At 40.6% G+C, this 24159-nt stretch overlaps 1 protein-coding gene across 2 annotated transcripts; it reads right to left on the reverse strand.

Annotated features, from left to right (window-relative positions):
* Window positions 1-4138: 4138 nt before the first annotated feature.
* On the reverse strand, window positions 4139-24153 carry nup88 (nucleoporin 88). 2 transcript variants are annotated; one of them, XR_004416166.1, is made up of 17 exons: window positions 23914-24153; window positions 23199-23368; window positions 22687-22812; window positions 21975-22061; window positions 20880-21044; window positions 20466-20652; window positions 17761-17911; window positions 17548-17646; window positions 16241-16331; window positions 13677-13781; window positions 12411-12563; window positions 11146-11271; window positions 9958-10023; window positions 9452-9532; window positions 9178-9338; window positions 6717-6835; window positions 4139-5647 (listed from the first exon to the last, which is right to left on the reverse strand). XR_004416166.1 is itself a non-coding variant. In XM_033046429.1 (17 exons), exons 1-17 carry the CDS (start codon window positions 24118-24120, stop codon window positions 5584-5586), a joined length of 2124 nt encoding a protein of 707 aa, XP_032902320.1. In that variant the 5' UTR covers window positions 24121-24153; the 3' UTR covers window positions 4139-5583. The 2 variants fall into 2 exon arrangements, 1 of the variants encoding a protein (XP_032902320.1); XM_033046429.1 differs by having other exon boundaries at window positions 9212-9338.
* Window positions 24154-24159: the final 6 nt, after the last annotated feature.

A 24159-nucleotide genomic window follows, 5' to 3' on the forward strand; every position in this document is an offset into this window, starting at 1 on the left:
GGTTGGGGGAGTGGGTAGATGCATGGCAGATGAAGTTTAACGTGGATAAATGTGAGGTTATCCACTTTGGTAGCAAAAACAGAACACTATTTAAATTGCATCAAGTTGGGAAAAGGGGAAGTACAACGGGATCTGGGGTCCTTGTTCATCAGTCTATGAAATTAAACATTTAAGAAGGAACTGCAGATGCTGGAAAATCGAAGATACACAAAAATGCTGGAGAAACTCAGTGGGTGCAGCAGCATCTATGGAGCGAAGGAAATAGGCAACGTTTCGGGCCGAAACACTTCTTCAGACTGAAAGTAAGCATGCAGGTACAGCAGGCAGTGAAGAAAGCGAATGGCATGTTGGACTTTATAACAAGAAGAATCGAATATTGGAGCAAAGAGGTCCTTCTGCAGTTGTACAGAGCCTAATGAGACCACACCTGGAGTATTGTGTGCTGTTTTGGTCCCCTAATTTGCGGAAAGACATTCTTGCTATTGAGGGAGTGCAGCGTAGGTTTACAAGTTTAATTCCCGGGATGGCGGGACTGTCATATGCTGAGAGAATGGAGCAGCTGGGCTTGTACACTCTGGAGTTTAGAAGGATGAAAGGGTATCTCATTGAAACATATAAGATTGTTAAGGGTTTGGACACACTAGAGGCAGGAAACATGCTCCTGATGTTGGGGGAGTCCAGAACCAGGGGCCACAGTTTAAGAATAAGGAGTAAGCCATTTAGAACGGAGATGAGGAAACACTTTTTCCTCACAGAGAGTGGTGAGTCTGTGGAATTCTCTGCCTCGGAGGGCAGTGGAGGCAGGTTCTCTGGATGCTTTCAAGAGAGCTAGATAGGGCTCTTAAAAATAGCGGAATCAGGGGATATGGGGAGAAGGCAGGAACGGGGTACTGATTGTGGATGACAGCTGGGTCCATATACCTCTTAGGCATGATATCAGCAAGACACGTCTCTCGTGTTCGAAGATCCATGAAGTTGAGGTGCATCCAAAATTGCTGCATGTCCTACTGAAAATTCCAATCAATTCTTTGCTTGCTAGCCTACATCATTCCTCAGTTAAAGCAACTTGAGACTTGGCCCATGACTAGTGGTGTACCTCAGGGGTCAGTGTTGGCCCCATTGTTGTTTGTCAGTTATATTAATGATTTGGATGAGAATGTACAAGGCCTGGTTAGTAGATTTGCAGATGATGCTAAAATAAGTGATATTGTAGACAGTAAATAGTCAAGAATAATAACAGGATATTGATCAGCTGGGAAGTGCGCAGAAGAACAGCAAATGCAGTTTGATTCAAATGATGAGGTTGGTTTTTGGGAAGTCAAACCAAAGTAGGACATTCTCAATGAACGCTGGCCTTCATCAGTCAGGGGATTGAGTATAGAAGTTGGGACATTGTATCAGAGAGTAAAACACAAAGTGCTAGAGTAACCCAGCTGGTCAGGTAGCCTCCCTGGAGGACATGGATAGTCAATATTGAGTCGGGACACATCTCCAAACTCGAAATAAAATTAATACCCGTTTCTACACTTCCTCCCTCACATCCATCATGGACCCTATCAGCCCTTCTCAGCGAGAGTGATTCATATCCACCTCCTCTAACCTCAAAAAGCGTGCCACACTATGTTACAGCTATACACAATGTCAGTGATGCTACACTTGGAGGACTGCATTGGTGGTTGTCTCCATTCACAGCACAGCGAACATCCAAGGCACAAATTTAAGGTGTTTTGTGAACAAGACTGCCTACATAAGGAGAAATAAAACTTGGCCAATGTGAGGCTTGGAATTGACATTTTTCAGATAGCAGATGAAATAACATGTATAACAATATTGGTTGATTGGGGAAAATGTGTGGGCTCTGGGGAAAGGCTGCAGGAATGGAAGTATCTGGATAACTTTTGAAAGATATGATGGCCCAAATGAATACTTTAACATTACTTTTTTCCCCATTCTTGTTGGGTTCATGTGATTGGAGCAGAATTAGGCCATTAAGCCATTCTCCTGCCTTCTCTCCATAACCCCTGACACTGTTCTAATCAAGAATCTCTGCCTTAAAAATATCCATTGACTTGGCCTCCAGTCTTCAGTGGTAATGAATTCCACAGATTCAAGATCCGCTGACTAAAGAAATATCTCCTCATCTTCCTAAAGGAATGTTCTTAAATTCTGAGACTATGACCTGTGGTCCTAGACTCTCCCACTAGTGGAAACATCCTCTCCACATCCACTCTTTCCAGTCCTTTCACTATACAGTAAGTTTCAATGAGGTCCACCCTCATCCTTCTAAATTCCAGCGGGTAGAGGCCCAGTGCTGTCAAATGCTCATCATATGTTAACTCACTCATTCCTGGGATCATTCTCATACATCTTCTCTGGACCCTCTCCAAGGCCAGCACATCCTTCCTCAGATATGTTATTCTGACTCGGAGGATAACATTCATATTGATTTTAAAGCATAGATCATTATTCAACAGTTTATTCATTATTTGATTAGTTTGTCAAGGAGCTTCCTGTTGGTCAATGGTAAGGGGAAGATCATTTTTTATTTGACCTCAGGTCCAGGAATGCTCTCACATTCTGGCCCGCATCATGCCTCAGTGGAGATACCAAAGAGCATCACTATTGCATCAAGAGTTCTTTCCCAACCCAGCTGTCCTTTGGGCAACTCGAGTGTTTTAGTTTTAGAGATACAGCGTGGTAACAGGGCCTTCAGCCCACCAAGTCCATGCCAATAATCAATTACCCGTACAAGTATTCATACGCTACACATTAGGGGTAATTTTAGAGAAGCCAATTAACCTACAAACCTGCACTTCTTTGGTACGCGGGAGGAAACCGGAGCACCCGCAGAAATCCCATGCAATCACAGGGAGATGGTACAAATTAGTGGACATTGACAGGTAGATCAAAGATATTGACCACCCCACCATCAGAGATCTGTTGGAAGTGCTACCTCACCACAGCAGGTATCATTCATGAAGGGCCCATACCAGCCTAGCCACACTCTCACATCACTGTTATCATTGGGAATGTGGTGCAGGAGCCAGAGAATCATTAGCACCATTTTTCTACACTCACTCTATAACTTTAGTTTAATTTAGTTTAGTTTAGATACAGTGTGGAAACAGGCCCTTTAGCCCACTGGGTCCACGCCGACCAGCGATCCCCGCACATTAACACCATCCTACACACACTAGGGACAATTTACACATTAAACAAGCCAATTAACCAACCGGACGAGGAACCGGAAGATCTCAGAGAAAACCCATGCAGGTCACGGGGAAAACGTACAAACTCCGTACAGACAGCACTCAGTCGGGATCGAACCCGGGTCTCCGGTGCTGCAAGCGCTGTAAGGCAGCAACTCCACCGCTGTGCCACCGTGCTGCCTAACTACTGACAAATCGTCTGAAGAAAGGTCCCAACATGAAACATTGATTGAGCATTTCCCTCCATGGATGCTGCCTGGCTTGCTGAGTTCTTTCAGCAGTTTTTGCACCTTAAATTCCAGATTCCCTTAAAATCCAAACATTTCACAAATAAACTTGGTTTCTAATCCTCCAGAGCCTTCTTGAAGAAATTTCTAATTTCAGTCCTGAGATTACCCGTTTGACACTGACTTGTGATTCAGACGCATCAGAAGAAACATCTCTATACCTACCGTGTCAAGCCTGTGAAATGTTTACGCAGATCACCTATTCTTCTAATCTCAAAATCAGTCATCGCAAAATCAGTCATCTTAAATTCCACCCCTCCCAGGTTCAACCTGGCAAAGCTTCACTGCACGCACTCTAACAACTATTTCATAGTCATACAGCGTGGAAAACGGGCCATCCGGCCCAACTTGCCCACATGTCCCGTCTGCACTAGTCCCACCTGCCTGTGTTTGGCCCATATCCCTCTAAATCTGTGCAATCCATGTATCCACATTCTTAAACATTCCGATAGTAGCTCTTTGCTGAAAGTACTTCCTATGCTTTCAATGCAAAAAACAAACAGCAGCTGGAAATTCAAAAACAGAAACATTTTCAATCCTAATAACCATTGAGAAATCAATGAAGTCCCTAAACCCAAATGTACCAAAGTAGACACAAACCAAAACTAATTTATCTAAATTCACAAACAGGATAATCTGATATACCACATAAAAAATATTTATTCAGACACAAACGTTTGTGCAGTGTACAAAAATTGCATCTCAATTTACTACTTGAAAAATCTCAGTCATTTGCTTGCATAGTTTGGGTTGTAAGCTTCTTTTTTTATAAAGTGGAGGGGGGGGGGGGGGGGTACACATTTTAGTTCCAAGGGAAAGTAAAATAGAACATGTAAATCTACTGTTGGACATGATCCACATATTACTGATACTATTTTTTTGCAAGGCATTTTATAGGACTGAGACCAAATATTTACATCAAGTTTCATCCATCCAAAATGTGAATTCACTTTCAATAAATCAACGTAAAAGCAGTGAGGTACAAAAATAAATAGGAGAGTACACAAATTGGCAGACTCATTTGCAAGAGCTTCTGAAACATTTTAAACATTTAAAGGCCTTTCCTTAGATAACTGTATAAAAAAAACAATCCAGATTGGACAACTTATCAGGTGAAGTATTATCCTCCTTTGCTAAAGTTCAAGCCTGGGATGCAAGCCTGGATTTATGGCCACTGCACTCATGCCGAGACAGATTGAAGCAACGACAGTATGAGCAGAAGGCCCTTTCTGAGCATCACTGGCGGTGGCAGAGAACATTCATTGATCACACAGATAGTGACGTAGCTCCAGTAACTCCAGTTCAATGCTGACCTCCAGTGCTGTCTGAGTGGAGCTTGTACATTCTCTGTGACTGAGTGAGTTTCCGTCCACATCATAAAAGCTGGGAGATTAATAGGCAAATTGTCCATGATTTGTGGTACGAGCATCAGGTTGGAGTTAATGGACATAAGAGAGAATAAATTACAGGGAAATAAGTGGGGGAATGAATTTGCTATGAGAGTCAGCAGAGCCTTGAGTGGCTGAACAGCCTCCGAAGCTCAGAGACAAAAAAGTAAACAAATTCAAAACACAACATATCCGAGAAAGGTTTGGTTTCAGCCACCCGTAATAGCAGATATCCAAACAGTGGATATAGTTGATCATTAGTCATTTAAAACATACAGGCATGAGAATGGCCTGTTTACATTTAATCAAATTAAGGTTTACACATCAGATCTGGTATTTATGGAAAGGTTGCAGCCACAGCATGAATCACAGATTTAGAAAAGAAAAGCATGTTAATAATTTGATATTATCAAAATCTAGAAAACAAGGAACCAGTTCAATAATCCTTTGTGTTGGGAGATTAAACCAATAATTCTAATCTGAATGCTACGTATACTGCAAACATAAAAACCTGGTGAAATTAATTTAAACGTACAAAATGCCATCGAAACTCAGAGCTGGAGTAAGATTGGCAGAGTCTGAAATGTTGCCATGTTACTTCACTTTGCTTTAAGAGAATGCTTATTGTTTCTCATCCTACACCACCTTTACATACAGTTCATCCCAAAGAATAAACCGTGGCAGAGAACAAAATAGTACTTAAAAATTTACATGAGTTCGTATGTCATTAATTTTCTTCACCATTTCAGTAATATGTTCACTCCTGAAATAGAAAACAAAGACAATATTAGAATGCTTTAAAGAACATAGAATAGTATAGCGCAGGAACTCACCTTTCAGCCCATACGAACATAATGCCAAATTAAACTACTCTCTTCAGCCTGCATATGATCCATATCCTTCCATTGCTTCATATTCATGTACCTATCTCAAACCCTCATAAACTATCAAATCTACTTCCGCCACCATCCCTGGCAGCGTGTTTCAGACACCCACCACTGCCTTATACATTTCCTTTAAACGTTGACTCTCTGACCTTAAGACTATGCCTACTAAAGTTTGACATTTCCCTCTGGGCAAAAAGCTCTGACTGTCTATCTTATTTATCCCTCTCAATTGTGTAAACTTCAATAAGGTATCTTCTCAACCTCCGACACTACAGAGAAAAACAATCCAAGATTGTAAAACCTTTTATAGTTAATACCCTTTAATCTAGGCAGCATTCTGGTAAATATCTTTTGCACGCTCTCCATAACTTCCACATCATTCCAGTGATGGGGCGACCAGAACTGCACACAATACTCCAAATGTGTCTAATCAAAGTTTTCTAAAGCTGCAACATGACTTCCGAACACTTTTACTTATGACTGATGAAGACAAGCATACCATAACACTTCTTTACCACTATCTACTTGTGTTGCCACTCTCAGAAAGACACACCCCATGATTCTCTACACCAATACTGTTGAGGGTTAAAGGAGTTTCTATTACAAGCAGCCCCCCCCGTTTCACCTTGAAATTTGATCATGACTGATGAATATCTTATCCACCGACCTCGATTCCAGATTATTTAATACCCTTGCCCCAAGATCACAAGTGTCTATGTCAGGACAATGTGGTCTTGTTGCACATCCTCATACCAATGTTTTTAATTAAACTAATAGATCACAAAGCATGGACAGTATCTGTGGAGGGAATCGACAGACAAAGGTTTGAGCAGGGACCCTTCTTCTGACAGATGTCTGAAGAGGGGTTCCAATCTGAAATGGCATCAGTCCTTTCAGCACAGTGTTTAGCTCAAGTTTTCAGCATAAAACCCCAGTGTTACTTACTGCTCCTTAAGCACTGAATGGATGCATTTCTTCTGAGACACACTGAGAGTGATGCTCTTTTTCCGTGCACTTTCTTCCGGCTGTATTTCCTTCCGTTGATATTCAGTCTTCATTTGCACCTGAGGAGGAAAATATTAAGGTTCAATTAAATGGGGTGAAATCCTAAACATGCTATTTTACACAAAAGAGACTGCAGCGTCACTTGCATCGTGGGGTTTAACATTTCTTCCAACCGTGCCACCTCAATCATCGTGGCACTGATCTAATCTGCAGTCGAGATCAATTCTAAAAGTAGTGCCTGATCTACCATACAAAAGGAAAGTATCACAAGTAGTGGAGACTAGAGATAAAAGTTGAACATTTGGAAAATGGTTTGCAAAATACATGGAAAAAGATTTCACCTCCTAGATCAATGACTGCACTGAAACAAGTGAAGATAAATTATAATGGAAGATGAAAGGTGATTGTAATGGGATAAATGAACAAAAAATGTTGGCACATCAGTGGTGTTCATGGGAGAGTACAATTATCTAAACTTACAAATAAAAATACTTGTCGATGCTGGAAATCTGAAAAGGTGGAAAACACACATCTCGACAACTGAAACCATTGAACTCAGTAATGAGTCTGAAAGGGTGCACTGTGCCTCGATGGAAAGCAAGGCCCATGCTTACACCAAGCTACACTGAGTGTAGGAGAGGAGGACAGAGATCAGATTTGGAGTGGAATCGAGGAGACCACAAGAAGCATTCAGCCAAACTGAGCTTGCAACCCCACCCATTGTAAAGCAGACCACAGTAGACACTGAATAGAACGTGCCATGATGGTACAAGTAAACTATACATTCACTAGAAAAGTATTTAGATATCTGCACTGTGTAAAAGACAGATGCTGCATCTCATTCAATTAAACAGGAGGGTGCGACAGGATGGGGAGTGGGACTGGTGGTGATGGAAGATGAACCAGTGTCCCTGGGGAAAACATACCTTTCAAAGCAGGGAAGGGGGATATATTTTTAGTGATGGCTCCTTATAATCGATGATGGAATTGGCTTAGCATTATCCATTGATAATTGTAGAAGCGAGATGGTCTTGACCCAGTCGACAATACCAATCCTCCTATGGTTCTGGGAGAATAAGGAAGAAGGGAAGGCCTTCCTATACCATGCAGTGGGGAAGGATTCCGTCAACCATGTTGAAGGGAATCTTCAATTGAGGAAAGACATGCAGATGGCCTGGTATGGGTGGCAACATGACTACAAAGGGGAGAGGGAAACTAGGGAATGGAGTTGAGGGGGGAATCATTTGTCATAGCAGTTAAAGGATTAAGTAAATTTTGACTGGAAGCTTCATGCCCAAAGTAGATTATAGAGAAGTCAAGGAATGAAGTGAAAGGGTCGAGACAGAAGAATTGAAGGCAAGAGGCATGAAAGTGAGCAAAGTTGTGGAAATGTTCTACTTCGGAGCAAGATTAAGAAAGATGCAGCACAAAAACATGTTGGTCAGCCTACCAAATCAGTACCGACCATCAATTGCTCAAAGAATAATCCTACATGGACCCTATTGGTTTAAAAAATCCAACATTCTCTCACTCACCTACAAATTAAGTTTACAACAGCACATCTTTGTAATGTGGGATGAAACCAGAGTACCCAGAGAAGACCCACAAGGTCACAGGGAGAATGTGACACAGGCAGACCCAATGTCAAGATTTAATCTAGATTCGCCCCTGCTAGTTATGCTACTGTGCTGCTGCAAGCCGCAAGTGGACATACACAACAGAAAGCACAAACTACTGGAGGAACATAGAAGTCAGGCAACAACTGGATCTCACTTTCACCATTTCTAACAAACGGAATACAAGGCTTCGTATGCAGAGCGCTGTTGCAGGGACGTGAAACATTGACTATCACTTTGTCTCAACCGATGCTGCCTAACCCGCTGAGTACAAGTAGTTTGAACAAAAAAAATGCTGGACGAACTCAGCAGGTCAGACAGCATCTGTGGAGGGAATGGACAAAGTTTTGGTTGGGACCCTTCTTCAGCCTTTGAATAGGGGTCCTGATCCAAAATGTTCTCTGTCCATTCCCTCTTCAGATGCTGCCTTACCAGCTGTGTTCTTCCAACACTATATTTTACTCAAGCTTCCAGCAATTGCAGTCTCTTTTGTCTCTTCAAATAGATGATATTTTTTTTGCTCCACATTACAGCACCTGTAGTCTCTTGTTTCTGGCAAGTACACCAAAGTTTTCTAACTTAAAGGAAAAAATGCTGAGTCAAACAGTCATCTTATGCACAAAACCTCTGAAGCACGGACCACAAGTTGCTTTTCAGACCAATGCAAGAGCTCAGTGATGCTGCTTTGGAACCACTGTGAATGGAGCTAACTTTGTAATGTGCACTTTATTAAAAAAATATCAGATCAATAAGAAATATTTTCAGAAAAAGCATTTAGAAATTACCATTAAATGATAGATGGCAGAAAATTATTCTTGCCTGTGTAATGGTGCTTTCCAAGTCACTGAGCTGGTCATTGAGAACAACAAGTTCTTTCTTCATATCTCTCTCACTATCAGACAGCACGGGAAGATGTGAATTAAAACTGTGCAAAACTTTCTTCACCCTGTAAAGTAGAAAATATTAAAAATAATCTTTTTGCAAAAAGACTAAACATGTCTACTCAATTTGTGATTTTCACGAAAGTGCAGTTCAAATGAGGTTCTATTCTTGACATACCTTTTCATCACTATTTCTTGGTTGTATTTTACCTCCTCATATTTGCCAGCCAGTTCTTCTGCCATTTCCTGCAGAAGTTTTCTGTTGAAGAGAGTTAATAGTGGTCAGGACCTCCACAGCTTGACAACCATTTTCAAAAAGATGTTCTACTTCATGAAAAATTGTTGATCATGATCTCAGTCAAATCAAACTATCAGTCATGTTACATTCAATCAATATTTTAAACAAATATCTCAATATATTGATATCCCTCCTGACACACAATGGACTTCTCAGACTTTTAACACTTTGGCACAGCTATATTATCAAGCTGGATATTATGATTCATGTCAAGGAGATCAAGACATCCTGCTCAGATCCCTCAATTAGCCCACTACTTATAACCAAGCCTTACAGTTAAAAAAAATGTCTGTGACTTAAACAAATGAGGCAGCAGGATACTATTCACTGCCCCTCATATGATTGAGTGGTATATAAATGCTTTCAGCTTTGTGTCACATACTTACCTCTCATTGATGCACTGTTCAAGATCAAACTTCTGCTTATTCTTCTGACTGGTTAAAAGCTTCACCCTGGAATACATAAATATGCATGGTAGCCTCACTCACAAATTGCATCAGTCTGGTTTGTAATTTGAACACTCAGAAATGAAGGAGGCTGCAGAAAATGGACTTTTGCCCAGTCTTTCACGTACTGACTTCATCATCAAAGGGATCTACAGGAGGCACGGCCTCAAAAATGCAGCTAATATCAAGAACCTACACCAGTCTGGCAAAGCCCTCATCTCACTACTATAATTAGGAAGATTGGGTATAAGCCTGAAAACAGTGGCCTCCAGGTTTGATTACAGTTTCTTTCCAGCAACTATCTGTTTGTACGGAGTTTGTACGTTCTCCCCGTGACCTGCATGGATTTTCTCCAAGATCTACGGTTTCCTCCCACACTACAAAAGACGTACAGGTTTGTAGGTTAATTGGCTTGGTAAATGTAAAGATTGTCCCCAGTGGGTGCAGAACAGTGTTAAAATGCGAGGATCGCTGGTCGGCGTGGACCCGGATTCTTTGTGCTGTATCTCTAAACTAAAATATCAGGCTCTTGAACACTCTACAATACTAACCACAACCCTACCCAGCTTCTCTGATCTGCCATGGACTTTGGTTTGGTTGCACTAAGTAATTTATTTTTGCTCTGTTACGCTCCGGCTACCCAGTGTTACTGATTATCAATTTATTTTATTAATGATTATTGTAGGTCTATTTGTGTGAGATTGCATTAATGAGAATGAAAGCTGCCACATGCATGCCAATAAACACTCTTGCATTGACAAAATTGAGGACAATGGATTATTAGATAGAGCACGGAAAGTATTTGATTCATAGAATTCCCTGTAGATCAGTAGCCTTTTGGCCACCTCCATCAATTCACCATAAGAGTACTTGTCGGGTGGGGGGGGGGGGGTGGTCTGGAGTCAGGTGAAAGAATATCTGGAACAGTGGCAGAAACAGTTGAATCAGCATTCATAAAACTGAAGGAAGAAAATTAGCACCAGAGAGGAAGAGTCACTGTCCTCAAAATAAAAAGCGTTGAGGAGAAGTAATTTATTTATATTAAATTATTTTTTGTTCTAGTACATCTCAAAAAACATTGTGCAGCACTGATTTAAACAAGTTGCTATAAACAAACTGGAAGATTACCTCCGTGCTATCTCTTCTCTTGCAAGAGCCTGTTTGAGGATGTACTCTTCTCTGAACACCTGGGTGGCTCGACTCAAGAGCTGCAAACACTCCTGTGGTGGCGGAGCTCCCTCTGCATCTGAAGCTCTGATTTAAAGAATGAGAATGTGTTAACTGTGTAGCCCGTAGAATTCCATGAACTAAATTCTGTATCCAGGTCATTCAATGCCTAGTCATACAACTGAATCTTAAACAAGATGTATTAGCATAGTAAAATCATGTATAATTCAGCCAAAACAGTGCACCAGGTGTACCACACCAGTGGGATTACTAACTAGTGCAGGTAAGAAATCAATAAGTAGCACACCAGAAGCATTCAATGTCTCTGACAGTCAACAGGAATGCTGTCCTCTGTACCAGATCCAACGTTCGACATCATGTTTGCAAATCACATTTAGAATGGCATCACCAGGAGGTGGTGACAACATTCCTGATGGGGAACTAATAATTCAGCAACATGCCCCCTGCAGCTGGACTATGTGGTACTAATCTATATCAAATAATTCATAAATTACAAATTTCAATTTGTTTTTAACAAATCTTGTATTATAAAGTTAGTGTGGATGTTGTTGGATTGCCATATAAGCCCAATGAGTTCAACAATGTGGCAAGAAATATGCTGTTTTTATCCTTTGCACAGCTAGGTTTATGCATCTCCAAAACAGAGGAATGAGATTGAATCCAAGCTGCCTTTTGAAGTGGGCTAGATTACCAATTCCTAAAGAGCACAAGTCAACAAATGCTACTCAGGCCAGTATGATTCAAGAACTAAAGTATTGAGTCCAAGTGCCCAATTTCAATACAGTATAACTTTCATCAAAATGCTCAACAAATTTGGATTTAATGGGAGAAAGGAATAATTGGGCGTTGCAATTTTGTGCTTCAAATTGAAAAGACCTCGGACACTTATGCTGACACTGATGAAGTGCCACAGAAAAAAAATCACCAAGCAAGCCAACCATGCCATTTACACTTGACTGTTATATGTGGGAAGGTGGTTTAATGGACAAACAGATCGACCAACTCATTATTGACCTAAAACTAAACTTGCAAATATTATTTTCTTAAAATATTCAGTGCTACAATGTACCTCTACACATCAATTTATAAAGGAAGTGGAACAAAACATTTAAAGTCACTAAATTTCTTCAGTTGGAAGGAATTTAATTCAGACAATGAATGCATTTTAACAGAAGCATGGGCAAAGTTAAATATTAAAATGGCACCTCAGAAGGAGCGGATTTGTTGTATTGCGACGCAAAATGTTTGCAATGTGTTGTTCAAAGGAACTGCTTGTGAAATTTCGCAGTGGCGATACGATGGAGCTGGTGTCTGGGTTGGAACACAGTAGTGGCGGCGAAACTGGCCGTGTGGTGGTTCTGAAAACAATTGATAAGCATGTTACACAACAATCAAATCAGGAAGTATTCAGCAGCTGCAAGCATTCAGATGCACATCATGCACCAAAGATATCAAAATAATTGTTTTTTAACTCACTGATATTTTCTATTTTTCACCTTCACTTAGGAAAGGAAGTAAGTGTAAGTGACCATAATTATATTAGCTTCAAAACATTCATGGAAAAAGGCTGGACTGGGCCTTGAATTGTGGGAAGCCTAATTTCAATGGCATCAAACTGAAACTTTCAAACGTTGATTGGGGATAGGCTGTTTGCAGGTTAAAGGGCATCTGACAAGTAGGTGGCTTTTGACAATGAAATGAAAGAGTTCAGGGCCTGCATGTTTCCGCTAGAGGGTCCCGTCAGGCAAAAAGGAAATGCGAGCCTGACATAGAGAGCTGCGATTAAGCAAACACCATGAAGAGTAGAAGTGATACATTTTGGAAAGTTAAACCAGTCCAAGACAGATACAGTTAATGGCAAAGCCACAGGGAATGATGTTGAAGAGTGGCCTTGGGGTACATGTACATTGTTTCTTGAAAATGGGAATAGGCAGACCAGATGGTGAGGAAGGTGTATGACATGCATGAGTTTGTTTGTTGAGGCACTGAGCACAACAGTTGGGACATCACCTTTGTTGTAGAAACCATTGGTTAGACTGCACTTGGAGTAGTGTAGTTGGAGTTTCTGTCGTTCTAGAAACACTACAGGAAAAATGCAATTAAGCAAGAAAGATGCAGAAATGATCACAATGGTGTTGCCAGGACAGGAGAGCTTGAGGTACAAGGAGAGATTGAATAAACGGTTTGTTCTGGAGCAAAGGAGACTGAAGGGTAACACAATCTTCTTTGATGTATTGTACCCCAAGTTCTACAATTTATCAGGAGCCGATATTAAACCTCAGACATTCCCAGTCCAAGGTTGGTATCATTTTGAGTTTAACCATGCAATTCCAAAACTAATCACTGCTCTTCATTGCCTCAACTGGGAGTGGCAATTTCCATTCCTTGTCCTATGTACGAGTAGGTTACTGAAGAGGAAATTCACCCAATCCTGTCACAAGAGAAACTTGCAAACTAAAACGAATACTTACAGTAATTGTCTTATGATGCACTCGTATGAATCCGTAATGCAAATCATTGCTGCTCCTAGCGATAGGTCAGAAATTATCCAGAATCCTTTGATTGGTGCAGGCTGGCTGTATAAATAGTAGAAACAGAAAAATAGTGAAACCAATGCCTTTAACAGTCTGTTCAAGAAGGAACTGCAGATGCTGGAAAATCGAAAGTACACAAAAATGCTGGAGAAACTCAGCGGGTGCAGCAGCATCTATGGAGCGAAGGAAATAGGTAACGTTTCGGGCCGAAACCCTTCTTCACCGAGTGAAGGGTTTCGGCCCAAAACGTTACCTATTTCCTTCGCTCCATAGATGCTGCTGCACCCGCCTTTAACAGTCTAGTGTGGTATCTTTGGGTAGCTCAAGAAACTCCAGTGTAAACATGTGTCCAACCCCATATTCATTCTGTATATTTAATGTAATGTCAAATAAAGTAGAATAAAGCTTAAAATAGAAAATAAAGCAGTAACGGTCAGAAAATAGTACATTGTTTCTTGAAAAATTCAAAAGATTGACTTGTCAGTTCATTGTGCAAATCCCTTAAATGGCCTCCCTCTGTGAACCAGCAGCCTCGCGGTGAACTAGTTTAGTTCCCTGTATACATGTTGTGTCTTTATTTATTTAGCCCCGTTTCATCCGTATTTTCCAGTTTTGCTTCTTCGAGGTAAGAAAATACTGCTTAACTGGGTGTATTTATGGTTCATTTGTTCAAAACTACGAAGATTTTGTTGCTTTTATTACTTTATGTTTCGGAGTGCATAATTGTTAGACCAGTGTCTGAAACTAACTGTTATGTTCAGTAGACATAATATTGCTTTAAACAATATATGTCAACTGAACATAGCAGTTAGTTTGAGACACTGGTATAACAGTTATACGCTCATTGCAGTTATTAGTGCGCCTGGTAAGAACTTCGGCAAACGGACTTTTACAGTTTTCTGTGATATTTTTTAATTTGTTCACTCCTTGCGGTATAGTAATGTACATTTATCAATAGCAGTATGTAGGACATCGGTAGTAAGTGCAGTGATCATTCAGGTCGCTTTGTGTTTTATTTTTTAAACTCAGCTGAAAATAAACAAACCGTTGAAACAGATTCTCGCTCTCGCTACTGCCGTTGCAGTGTCAACCCTTGTGGGTCTATCATTTACATGCCGCTGGAAATTAAATCTCGCCCCACACTCTCTCACACTCCTCACGATGCCATTCTTTCCCTCCAATCGACACCAGCTTCATGTAATGAAACACAGTCACTCACATCTCTGCCCCCTCACTTTAGCCTTAAGCTATTTATTTCAATTATTTATCCAGCTCCCTTTTGAAAGCTACATCAGTTCATCTCTGTTACTCCCCTGATAAGTCACCTCAGGGACTAATCACTCAAGTCACAGTCCTTGTGCCTTTGAAGGTTTCTCAACCTCCTCTCTTTAATTTCCTTGATTTTAAATATTTCGATAACAACTTCTGTTCAAAGGAAAACAATTCCAAATTTAAGTCTATTCACACACCTAAATTTGTTTGTTCCTGGAATCCATTTAGAAAAAATCTTCAGCACCCCCTCTAAAACATTCACCTCTTTCATGAAATAGAATGCACAAATTGGGCAGAATAAACTATGGCTGATCCAGTTTCATAAAACGTTTATCATGGGTTTATGCTGTTCTATTCATTGCAAGGGAGTAAAGTTTATAAATGGGATGGTTTTGTTGCCATTGCATAGGATGTTGCTGAGGCTTCACATGGAAAACTGTGTACCGTTTTGGTCCCCTTCCCTACAAAATAAATCGTTCAAAGGAGATACACCAGGCTAATGTAAGAGGCACACCTTTTTCGTAGCCTTGTATGTATAGGAAGCATACAGATGTTGGAATGTTTTCATCAGTGGGATTGTCTCAAACAAGATAGGTGGGCTGGTCAAGCAACACTGAGGTTCGTAGAAATGTAATCACTTTCCTGGTCATCTCAGCCAACTAATTGCTTTAGTGTTTATATATTCCTTTTAGAACCTTGCCCTTTGGTTTATACATTCTCTTCTCATTCTTTCTACCAAGATTTAACACTTTTCAGTGTTGAATTTCATCAGCGATCTACCCAAGAGTCTCTGCACCTCCTTGGATAACAATGCCTCACAAAATGTTATACACATCTGTCAGGTTTCCTGTCAACCTTCAGCATTCCAGAGGAAAAAATCCAAGTTTGTCCAATCGCCCGAAAATTCAAAATTAATGCATGTAAAATAACGAGTTTGCCCAATTCCCAAATTTAAAGGCTAGTACAGGGAAGTCAGTTCCATAATACTGTAAGTTCTATTGCCCACTTGGTGAGCAAACCCGAGGCACAACACTTCCCAGGAATCGATAAAGGCAGAAATTTCCCTCTTGGTTTAAGTATGGCAAAGAGCAGAGAGACACAAAGCGGCCAGTGAAATTTCTACTGTAGGTAAAACCCAAGAAAGATAGCTTAAAACTATGCAAAAGTAACACAAACCCGTTCACGTTTTATCCACGTTTTTAGTGGTAAGGAATAGAAAGCAGCAATACCTGAACGGCAGTGGTTTGGTACAGAGAATATGTTCCACTATGCATCTCTGCTCTGCTGCCAACTCCTGGAGGCAATGTTTATCTTGTTCTTCTATTGGAATAAAGGCAAAACACGAAACATCTTCATCGAAATAGCAGTTGTACATATACATTAAAATATCAATTGCAGGAAAATTGTTACAGTAAAACTCTGTTAATTGGAACATTAGTAACCAGAGGGGCATCTTTTTGAACTAATTATTCTAATACTCCAACATAATTTAAAATCACAATTTAAAATTTTCCAGCAGGGCCTGCATGTTCAGAGGGAATGTGGGACTGCCACCATGTACAGAACATTAAGATTTTTCAACAATTCAACAGCAAATTGTAAGAGTTATACTCTTTGTGCAAAATTATAATTGGTCCAATCATCAAGCATATCTTGATAAAAATCATACCCTTTTTATCACCTGAAACACAAAGATAACAACCCAAATGAATTCTTCTAATTTCTAGCAAGCCAGGGGGTGGTATTTGGTACTTTTTGAACACTAACTACATAATTTGACCCAATTAAAGCCCATTATTTACCATGGTTTTTACGTCAATTATGATGGTCAAGAATGCAAAGCCCGATGGGGTCAAAGGAAAATTGGTAAACTGGATTAAAATTAAGCTCAGCAGGGGAAAAAGCCAATGGGAGCTTGGGGTGTGTGGTGAAAGCAGTAGGGTTTTATGGGATTCAATACTTGATCCTTTGCCTCTTTATCCACCAGAAAGCTGATATAAAAGAAAACAGGGACCATGTAACCACAAAGTGTTGGAATAAATCAGCAGGTCAGGCAGTACCTGTGAAGGGAATGGATAGGCTATGTTTCAAGTCTCACCTGGAAAGGCTGCTGGGCTACCTGGATGGAGGTGAGGAGGAGGTGGTGTAGGGAGAGGTATAACATCGCTTGCCAATGCAGGGGAAAGTACCTGAGGAGGGGGCAGGTGGGTGGAAATGGAGAAGTGAATCAAGTAGCTGGAGGGAGTGGTTACTGCAGAAAGGGGGTGGGGATGGGAGAATTACACTGATGTGGGGTCTCTATCTAGCCAAGGTGAGCGAACAAGAAAAGCGAAGTAGCAGAAAATAAGGGTGCTCATTAAAATTCTGCTTCAGTAAATTTACTATGTTGCAACAATACATTCATCCTTCAACAAAACTGGTGTATCAGAGGAGTCCAGTCTTACTCGCACAACACACTGAAAATTGTAGATTTAAAAAAAATAAACCGCCAAGAGAGCCACGCTTGCAAGGCCACCTTTTGAAATGATGGACTTACCGGTGAGGAGAAATTGTTCCAGTTGGTTGACCCATGTTAGCCCAATGCTGTGTACACCAGCAATATGTGTGCAATGATAACGCGTCAGACACAATGGATCTGGAATGAGAATGTTATATGAATGAAAGGCAGCTAATCAGAGGTTACACTGAAAAAAAGTGTCACAAATCTAAGTCATGTACATATACTATTACAAAGGGAAATAGAGTTTACCTTTGTGTAAAGTGATTGGACAGGAGAAGTCGGATTGTAGTTGCTCATCGTCATCTCCTGTGGCCAGCTTCAGGACCAATTCTAATTCTACGCATTCGAATACATAGAGTGAAGGAACAGGCTCGCACCTCAGGTCCCACGATTCATTACTCTTGAGGTAACATGAAGAAAATGACCCTTTATTTTCCAAAGTTTATAGTATTCTACCATTCACAAGATTCAATTAATTCTTCACAAAAAACAGTTCCTGGATTAGATCAGCCAACATACGATACAACATTTCTGAAATTGAAGTTAATGTACATCAACTTTTCAACCTAGAATCGCCCACTCAGCTCACATGGTTATGTCTGAATTTTTGACGGGTCTCCTCTTGTCCCCATCTTACCCGATGCCCATACCCTTTAATTCCTTGCCTTATGGGCCTCTGATACCAATTAAATGCATCTATTCAACTGTACCCTGAGCAGTCTGTTCAATATTCTAACTAACTCAAAAATTTCCCTGAATTTCCAACAGTATTTATACACAATCATTTTACAAATTTGGTCACTCTCTCAACATTATAATAAATATGAAGAAAATAGTTTTATCTGCTAGACCCCATTCAGTCCAGCTTCAGCCTTGTTTTCTCAAATGATTGTAACCTGGCCATTCTCCTATCACCTTGGTTAATGCTTTCCATGCCTTTTTCATCCTTCTTATAATATGGAGAGAAAAACTGCACATATTTGGTCTGGTTAGGTTTAGTATAACTGCTATTTTATCAAATGATGCATTTGGAAATAAACCAGTCTTTTGGCTTGAAGATAACTCATCTTGATAACTTAATTAGTAATTCTATTGTTTTGTTTTCATCTGTATCCCTGATTTATTTGCTTTCGACCATAAGCAAGCTTCTCAAATTGGAAGGATATTGATTACCAAAATCCACCCCCATATAATCCTATTGAAATTATTTTGTCACTCAAGTAACCATTCTGCAAGTTAGCCTTTTTAATTATTCCTTTAGCCAGTTATCTTATCAAGTTCCACAGCTGCTCCTGCTGTTTGTTGTATCTTTCTTATCACAAGACTATTTCTGCCATAAGAAAGAATTGTGTGACTAGTAGATAGACACAAAATGTTGGAGTAACTCAGCAGGTCAGGCAGCATCTCAGCAGGACTGGAGAGAAGGAATGGGTGTTTCGGGTCAAGACCCTTCTTCAGACGTGTGTCTTGTGTGACAAGTAGGTTGTTTTCAATTGGTAATGCCCTTTAATCTACAATTTGAGAGGGAGAAGGGAAAATCAGAAGTGTCAGTATTACAGTTGAGCAAAGGCAATTATGGAGGCATCAGGGAGGAGCTGGCCAAAGTTGACTGAAAAGAGACCCTAGCATGGATGACAGTGGAACAACAATGGCAGGTATTTCTGGGAATAGTACAGAAGGTGCAGGATCAGTTCATTCCAAAGAGGAAGAAGGATTCCAAGGGGAGTAAGAGGCGACCATGGCTGACAAGGGAAGTCAAGGAAAATGTAAAGATAAAAGAGAAGTATAACATAGCAAAGATGAGCGGGCAGCCAGAGGATTCGGAAACTTTTAAAGAACAACAGAAGATAACTAGGAAGGCAATACGGGGAGAAAAGATGAGGTAGCTAGCCAAAAATATAAAAGAGGATAGTAAAAGCTACTTTAGGTATGTGAAGAGCAAATATTAGTTAAGACAAATGTGCGTCCCTTGAAGACAGAAACAGGTGAATTTATTATGGGGAACAAGGAAATGGCAGACAAGTTAAACAGATACTTTGGATCCGTCTTCACTAAGGAAGACACAAACAATCTCCCAGATGTACTAGTGGCCAGAGACCTAGGGTGACGGAGGAACTGAAGTAAATTCATATTAGGCAGAAAATGGTGTTGGGTAGTCTGATGGGACTGAAGGCTGATAAATCCCCAGGGCCCGATGGTCTGCATCCCAGGGTACTTAAGGAGGTGGCTCTAGAAATTGTGGATGCATTGGTGATCATTTTCCAATGTTCTATAGATTCAGGATCAGTTCCTGTGGATTGGAGGGTAGCTACTGTTATCCCACTTTTTAAGAAAGGAAGGAGAGAGAAACTGGGAATTATAGACCAGTTAGCCTTACATTGGTGTCCAAATTTAAGGAAGGACATTGCTATTGAGGGTGCAGCGTAGGTTCACGAGTTTAATTCCTGGGATGTCGGGACTGTCATATTTTGAAAGAATGGAACGACTGGGCTTGTATACGCTGGAATTTAGGATGAGAATGGATCTTATTGAAACATACAAGATTATTAAGGGATTGGACACGCTAGAGGCAGGAAACATGTCCCTGATGTTGGAGGAGTCCAGAACCAGGGGCCACAGTTTAAGAATAAGGGGTAGGCCATTTAGAACGGAGATGAGGAAAAACATTTTTCACCCAGAGAGATGCGAATCTGTGGAATGCCTCAGAAGGCCGTGGAGGCCAATTCTCTGGATGCTTTCAAGAGAGAGTTAGATAGAGCTTTTAAAGATAGCATTCAAGGTATATGGGGAGAAGGCAGGAACAGGGTACTGATTGTGGATGATCAGCCATGATCACAGTGAATGGTGATTCTGGCTCAAAGGGCCGAATGGCGTACTCCTGCACCTATTGTCTATCAATGAACTAGAAAACTGAAACTAATCATAAATCCTAACTGCATATATCCTGATCTTACCATCTGATACTCTTCTTCATCCCCCTCAAGAACCACACAGTGATACAGCATCCCAGATTGAGTAGCAATGACCAGAACGTTTGGAATACAGTGTAAGCAGAGTATCGCGCAGGCATCATATCCGTAATTATCCTCAGCAGCTGGATGCATAGGCAACGGACCCAGCAACCTCCCAACAAGTCCAGTACTGGAAGAGAATATTGGAATAAATGCGATATTAAGCTGAATTATAGGCATCTTCATTTTCTCCCGTGGGTGTAATACATACTTAAATTGAGAATTAAATTTGGGAATTTCATTATAGGGCAACATACTTAGCTTTGACACAGCATTTATTGTTGTGAGCTACGCAACATTATTCTTAAAAGATCGCAAAGATTGATCTGAATGGAATGAAATTTGCACAATGGTTACCTGTTGTGAGTAAGGCTGCAGTATATTAAGTACGTCTCGCCATTTTCATAAAGGATATAGAGTGGATGTACCAAGACCTCTTTTGAACGATGCCTAGGAGCAGTCATCAAAGGACCAAAATCGAATGCAACTGCGATCTCACCCAATGATGCTGCATATGACCTGCTGTAAAACAATTAGAAAACAAAGCACAAGAGACAGTTAATAACCAACAAGCAGAAAATTGGAAGAGTATTCAGACATGAACGTCTTTATCAATGTGGAAATTCTAGTCTCGAAATAGTGTCAGAAAACTGTGAGGGAATAGAATAACTAAGACCAATTTAACAAAAAAGTGCTCAAAAGGCCAAATGAAAATTCAATGATGGTATCACAGCCTAGCAATTGAAATCACCAGAGATCAGAAACTTTTTCTAAATAGAAACTGGGGCTATAGTCACGGGTCAGATGCTCATCTTTTGACTCATGAGCCTTCAGCATCTACAGGGCATAAAATCAGAGTGGGTATGGATGAGTACAACTCCAACAATCCAGAAATTTAACAATGCCTAAAAATCAGCAGATTGGTAACTCTATTCGGCACAATAAATCTTTAAATTTCCTTAACAACTTACCAAGAGAATATGAAAGTAAGTACATGGTAATAGTAAGTTCAATTCAAAGTTAGTTGCCATCTTTCTGAAAATATACTGATAAACCAACATTATCACTGAACCCCCGAATGATTTTCTGTGGTCACACACCTAGTTTTGTGGTGTTGAATACTAGGCAGAGTTTTTTGAGGCATGCTCTGAAACTCTGCAAGCTTGCCTTCATGAAAGTAAAAGAATGGCATAAATATTTGCTATTACAACTCGATGAACTCTGTCTCCTTTGGGCCAATGTTGTGGCTCCAATGGCTCAACTCGAGTTCAATAGAACGTGGTCAGGCCAATCTTTAATTTTATTCCGAAGCAGGTCACAAATGTAGCTGCCCAAGAAAGTAGATTGTGCCTGAAGGTAATGGTAATCAGGATGAGTAATAAATTCTGATCCAGCATATTGCACAGAAAGAAAACAAAATATATTTAAAAAAATCTATGCAAATATATTTACCTTGTAGATGGTACAATACTTTCCTCTTCACTCTGACTAAGGCAGAATATCTGAACAGGAGTCTGCGGTTGCTTTAAGTCATAAAACCTATGAGGAAATGATGATAGCTGATCATAGTGGAATATTAATTCAGCACATGCTCTCTTAAATACTTGCTTGGGCAATGATATAATTAATATATAAACATTGTTGGAAATACTCAATGGGTCAGTCGAGAGAAAATTTGAACAGGTCATCTCCCTGAGGCTCACAAAATTGCTGGGGAAACTCAGCGGGTGCAGCAGCATCTATGGAGCGAAGGAAATAGGTGACGTTTCGGGCCGAAACCCTTCTTCAGACTGCAGGCATTAACATTGTTTCGCTCTTCAGGGATGCTACTCAGAGTATTTCTAACATTCTGTGTAAATTTTGGACCACCGGGTGGTGCACGTAATGGCCGCCTCGACAACAGCCTGTCGGGTCCCTTCTCTGTTTTTATTATTTTAAGTATGTCTTAAATGTATGTTTCAATGTTTCTTGGTTAGTTTATGTTGGGGGGGGAGGGGTAAACTTTTTTCAGTTACCTCGACGGAGATGCGATTTTCTCTGTTTCGCATCTCCATAACTTACTTAGACTGTGAATCAACAAATCATTAGTCCAGCTATAAAGCATTAACATTTGCCAATATTATTTTCAGCTCAATTAGTTTATCTGGTAATATAATGGCATTACCTCACAGAATTATCTGAAGTTAATACGACAACATGAGGCTCCTCAGTTTCACTGGGGTACCAAGCAGCATGTCTTGGTGTCAGTGAAGTTGAACTTGTGAAGAATCTTTCAGCTATAGGCACCGTCCTGTGAATCCAAAAAAATTAGCTTAGCACCCACAGCGTTTTATTTTGGATAAACCATGATTAAACATAATAAAAAATGTGCAGTTTAGTGTGTCCTCATCAGCACAGTGAACACAACTCACTGCCTCAGGTTTACTAGAATCCATTACAAACAGTTATGAATTTCTTATTTCCAACACTTGTATGTTTCAATAAATATATCGAAAGTCTATTTTGCTTCACAGATCTGTGTTTTGACATTCTATTTCTCAATAAACTGTTGAAACATTGCTATGTAAAAGGTTTAATTTAAATATTTTCCATATGGTAACTTACTGCTATGAACATCAATAAAATCACATTTTATGTGACAAATTTTCACTTTCAAAAATCACAAAAACTACTCACAAACAATTGATTTCGGACTTTCCACCCTCAAACTCAGATCTTTTGCCCCAACGCTGTGGCAGCTCCAACACCATCATACCTTTATTTCCAATAAGTAGCACATGATGTCGTGTCGGACTGAGCAAAACTTCATTCACTTCAAACAAGGGTGGATTTATACATAATAGTGTCTGTAGAAGAACAAAGTTAACAATTGAATACCATTTATATTAAATCCTATAGTGAGATGCAAGGAGCTACAGTCAAGGCTGGAGCTTTCATGTAGAATCAGGTGCCACATAGAAATTAGAATCAACCCCAGACACACTCCTTTTGAAGTTGAAGGTATAGGGAACTCAATATCAGGCTTGATAATCACAAACCATTTGTTCCCCGCATCATCCTTTAATAATATGGTTTTGCCGGCTTAGCAAATGTAAAGTCTCATTTATGTAAAGAAATTATGTAAAAGAGACCAGTTTCCAAGATTTTCCCCTTCTTCCTCACTCTCCCGGCACTCTCGTCTCCTCCATCTATCGCCTCAACCGATCCTCCTTCTCCCCCCTCTACCCTCATTCTATACCACCCTGTCCGATCTCTCCCCCCCTCCTCTCCTCATTCTCTCCCCTTGACTGATACCCTCGCCCTCCTCCTCCTCTCGCTCTCCCCCTCCATCTATCTCCACCCGAGCCCCTTTGCCACCATCAACTCCCGCTCGACCCTTTTCCCTCACTACCTGATACGGGACCATGCCGGAGTTCAGGTGCTTGAGGTTGGTGGTATAAAACACGCTCTTCGTCCCATCCCAGAAGAAAATGTCGCTGTCCAGACAGAAGAGGAGATTCTTGGCTGGTTCATTGACTCGCCGGTCGCCCTTCCTCAGCTCACCCAGCAGCGGGTGTTTGAGCAGCTCACCCCACCAGCGCTCACACACATCCGCCATCTTGCCAGCCCGCCGTCCGGCGATGACGTCACTATGACA

Source organism: Amblyraja radiata, chromosome 28 (genome assembly GCF_010909765.2).
Source record: "Amblyraja radiata isolate CabotCenter1 chromosome 28, sAmbRad1.1.pri, whole genome shotgun sequence".
In the NCBI taxonomy this organism is placed as follows: Eukaryota; Metazoa; Chordata; class Chondrichthyes; order Rajiformes; family Rajidae; genus Amblyraja; species Amblyraja radiata.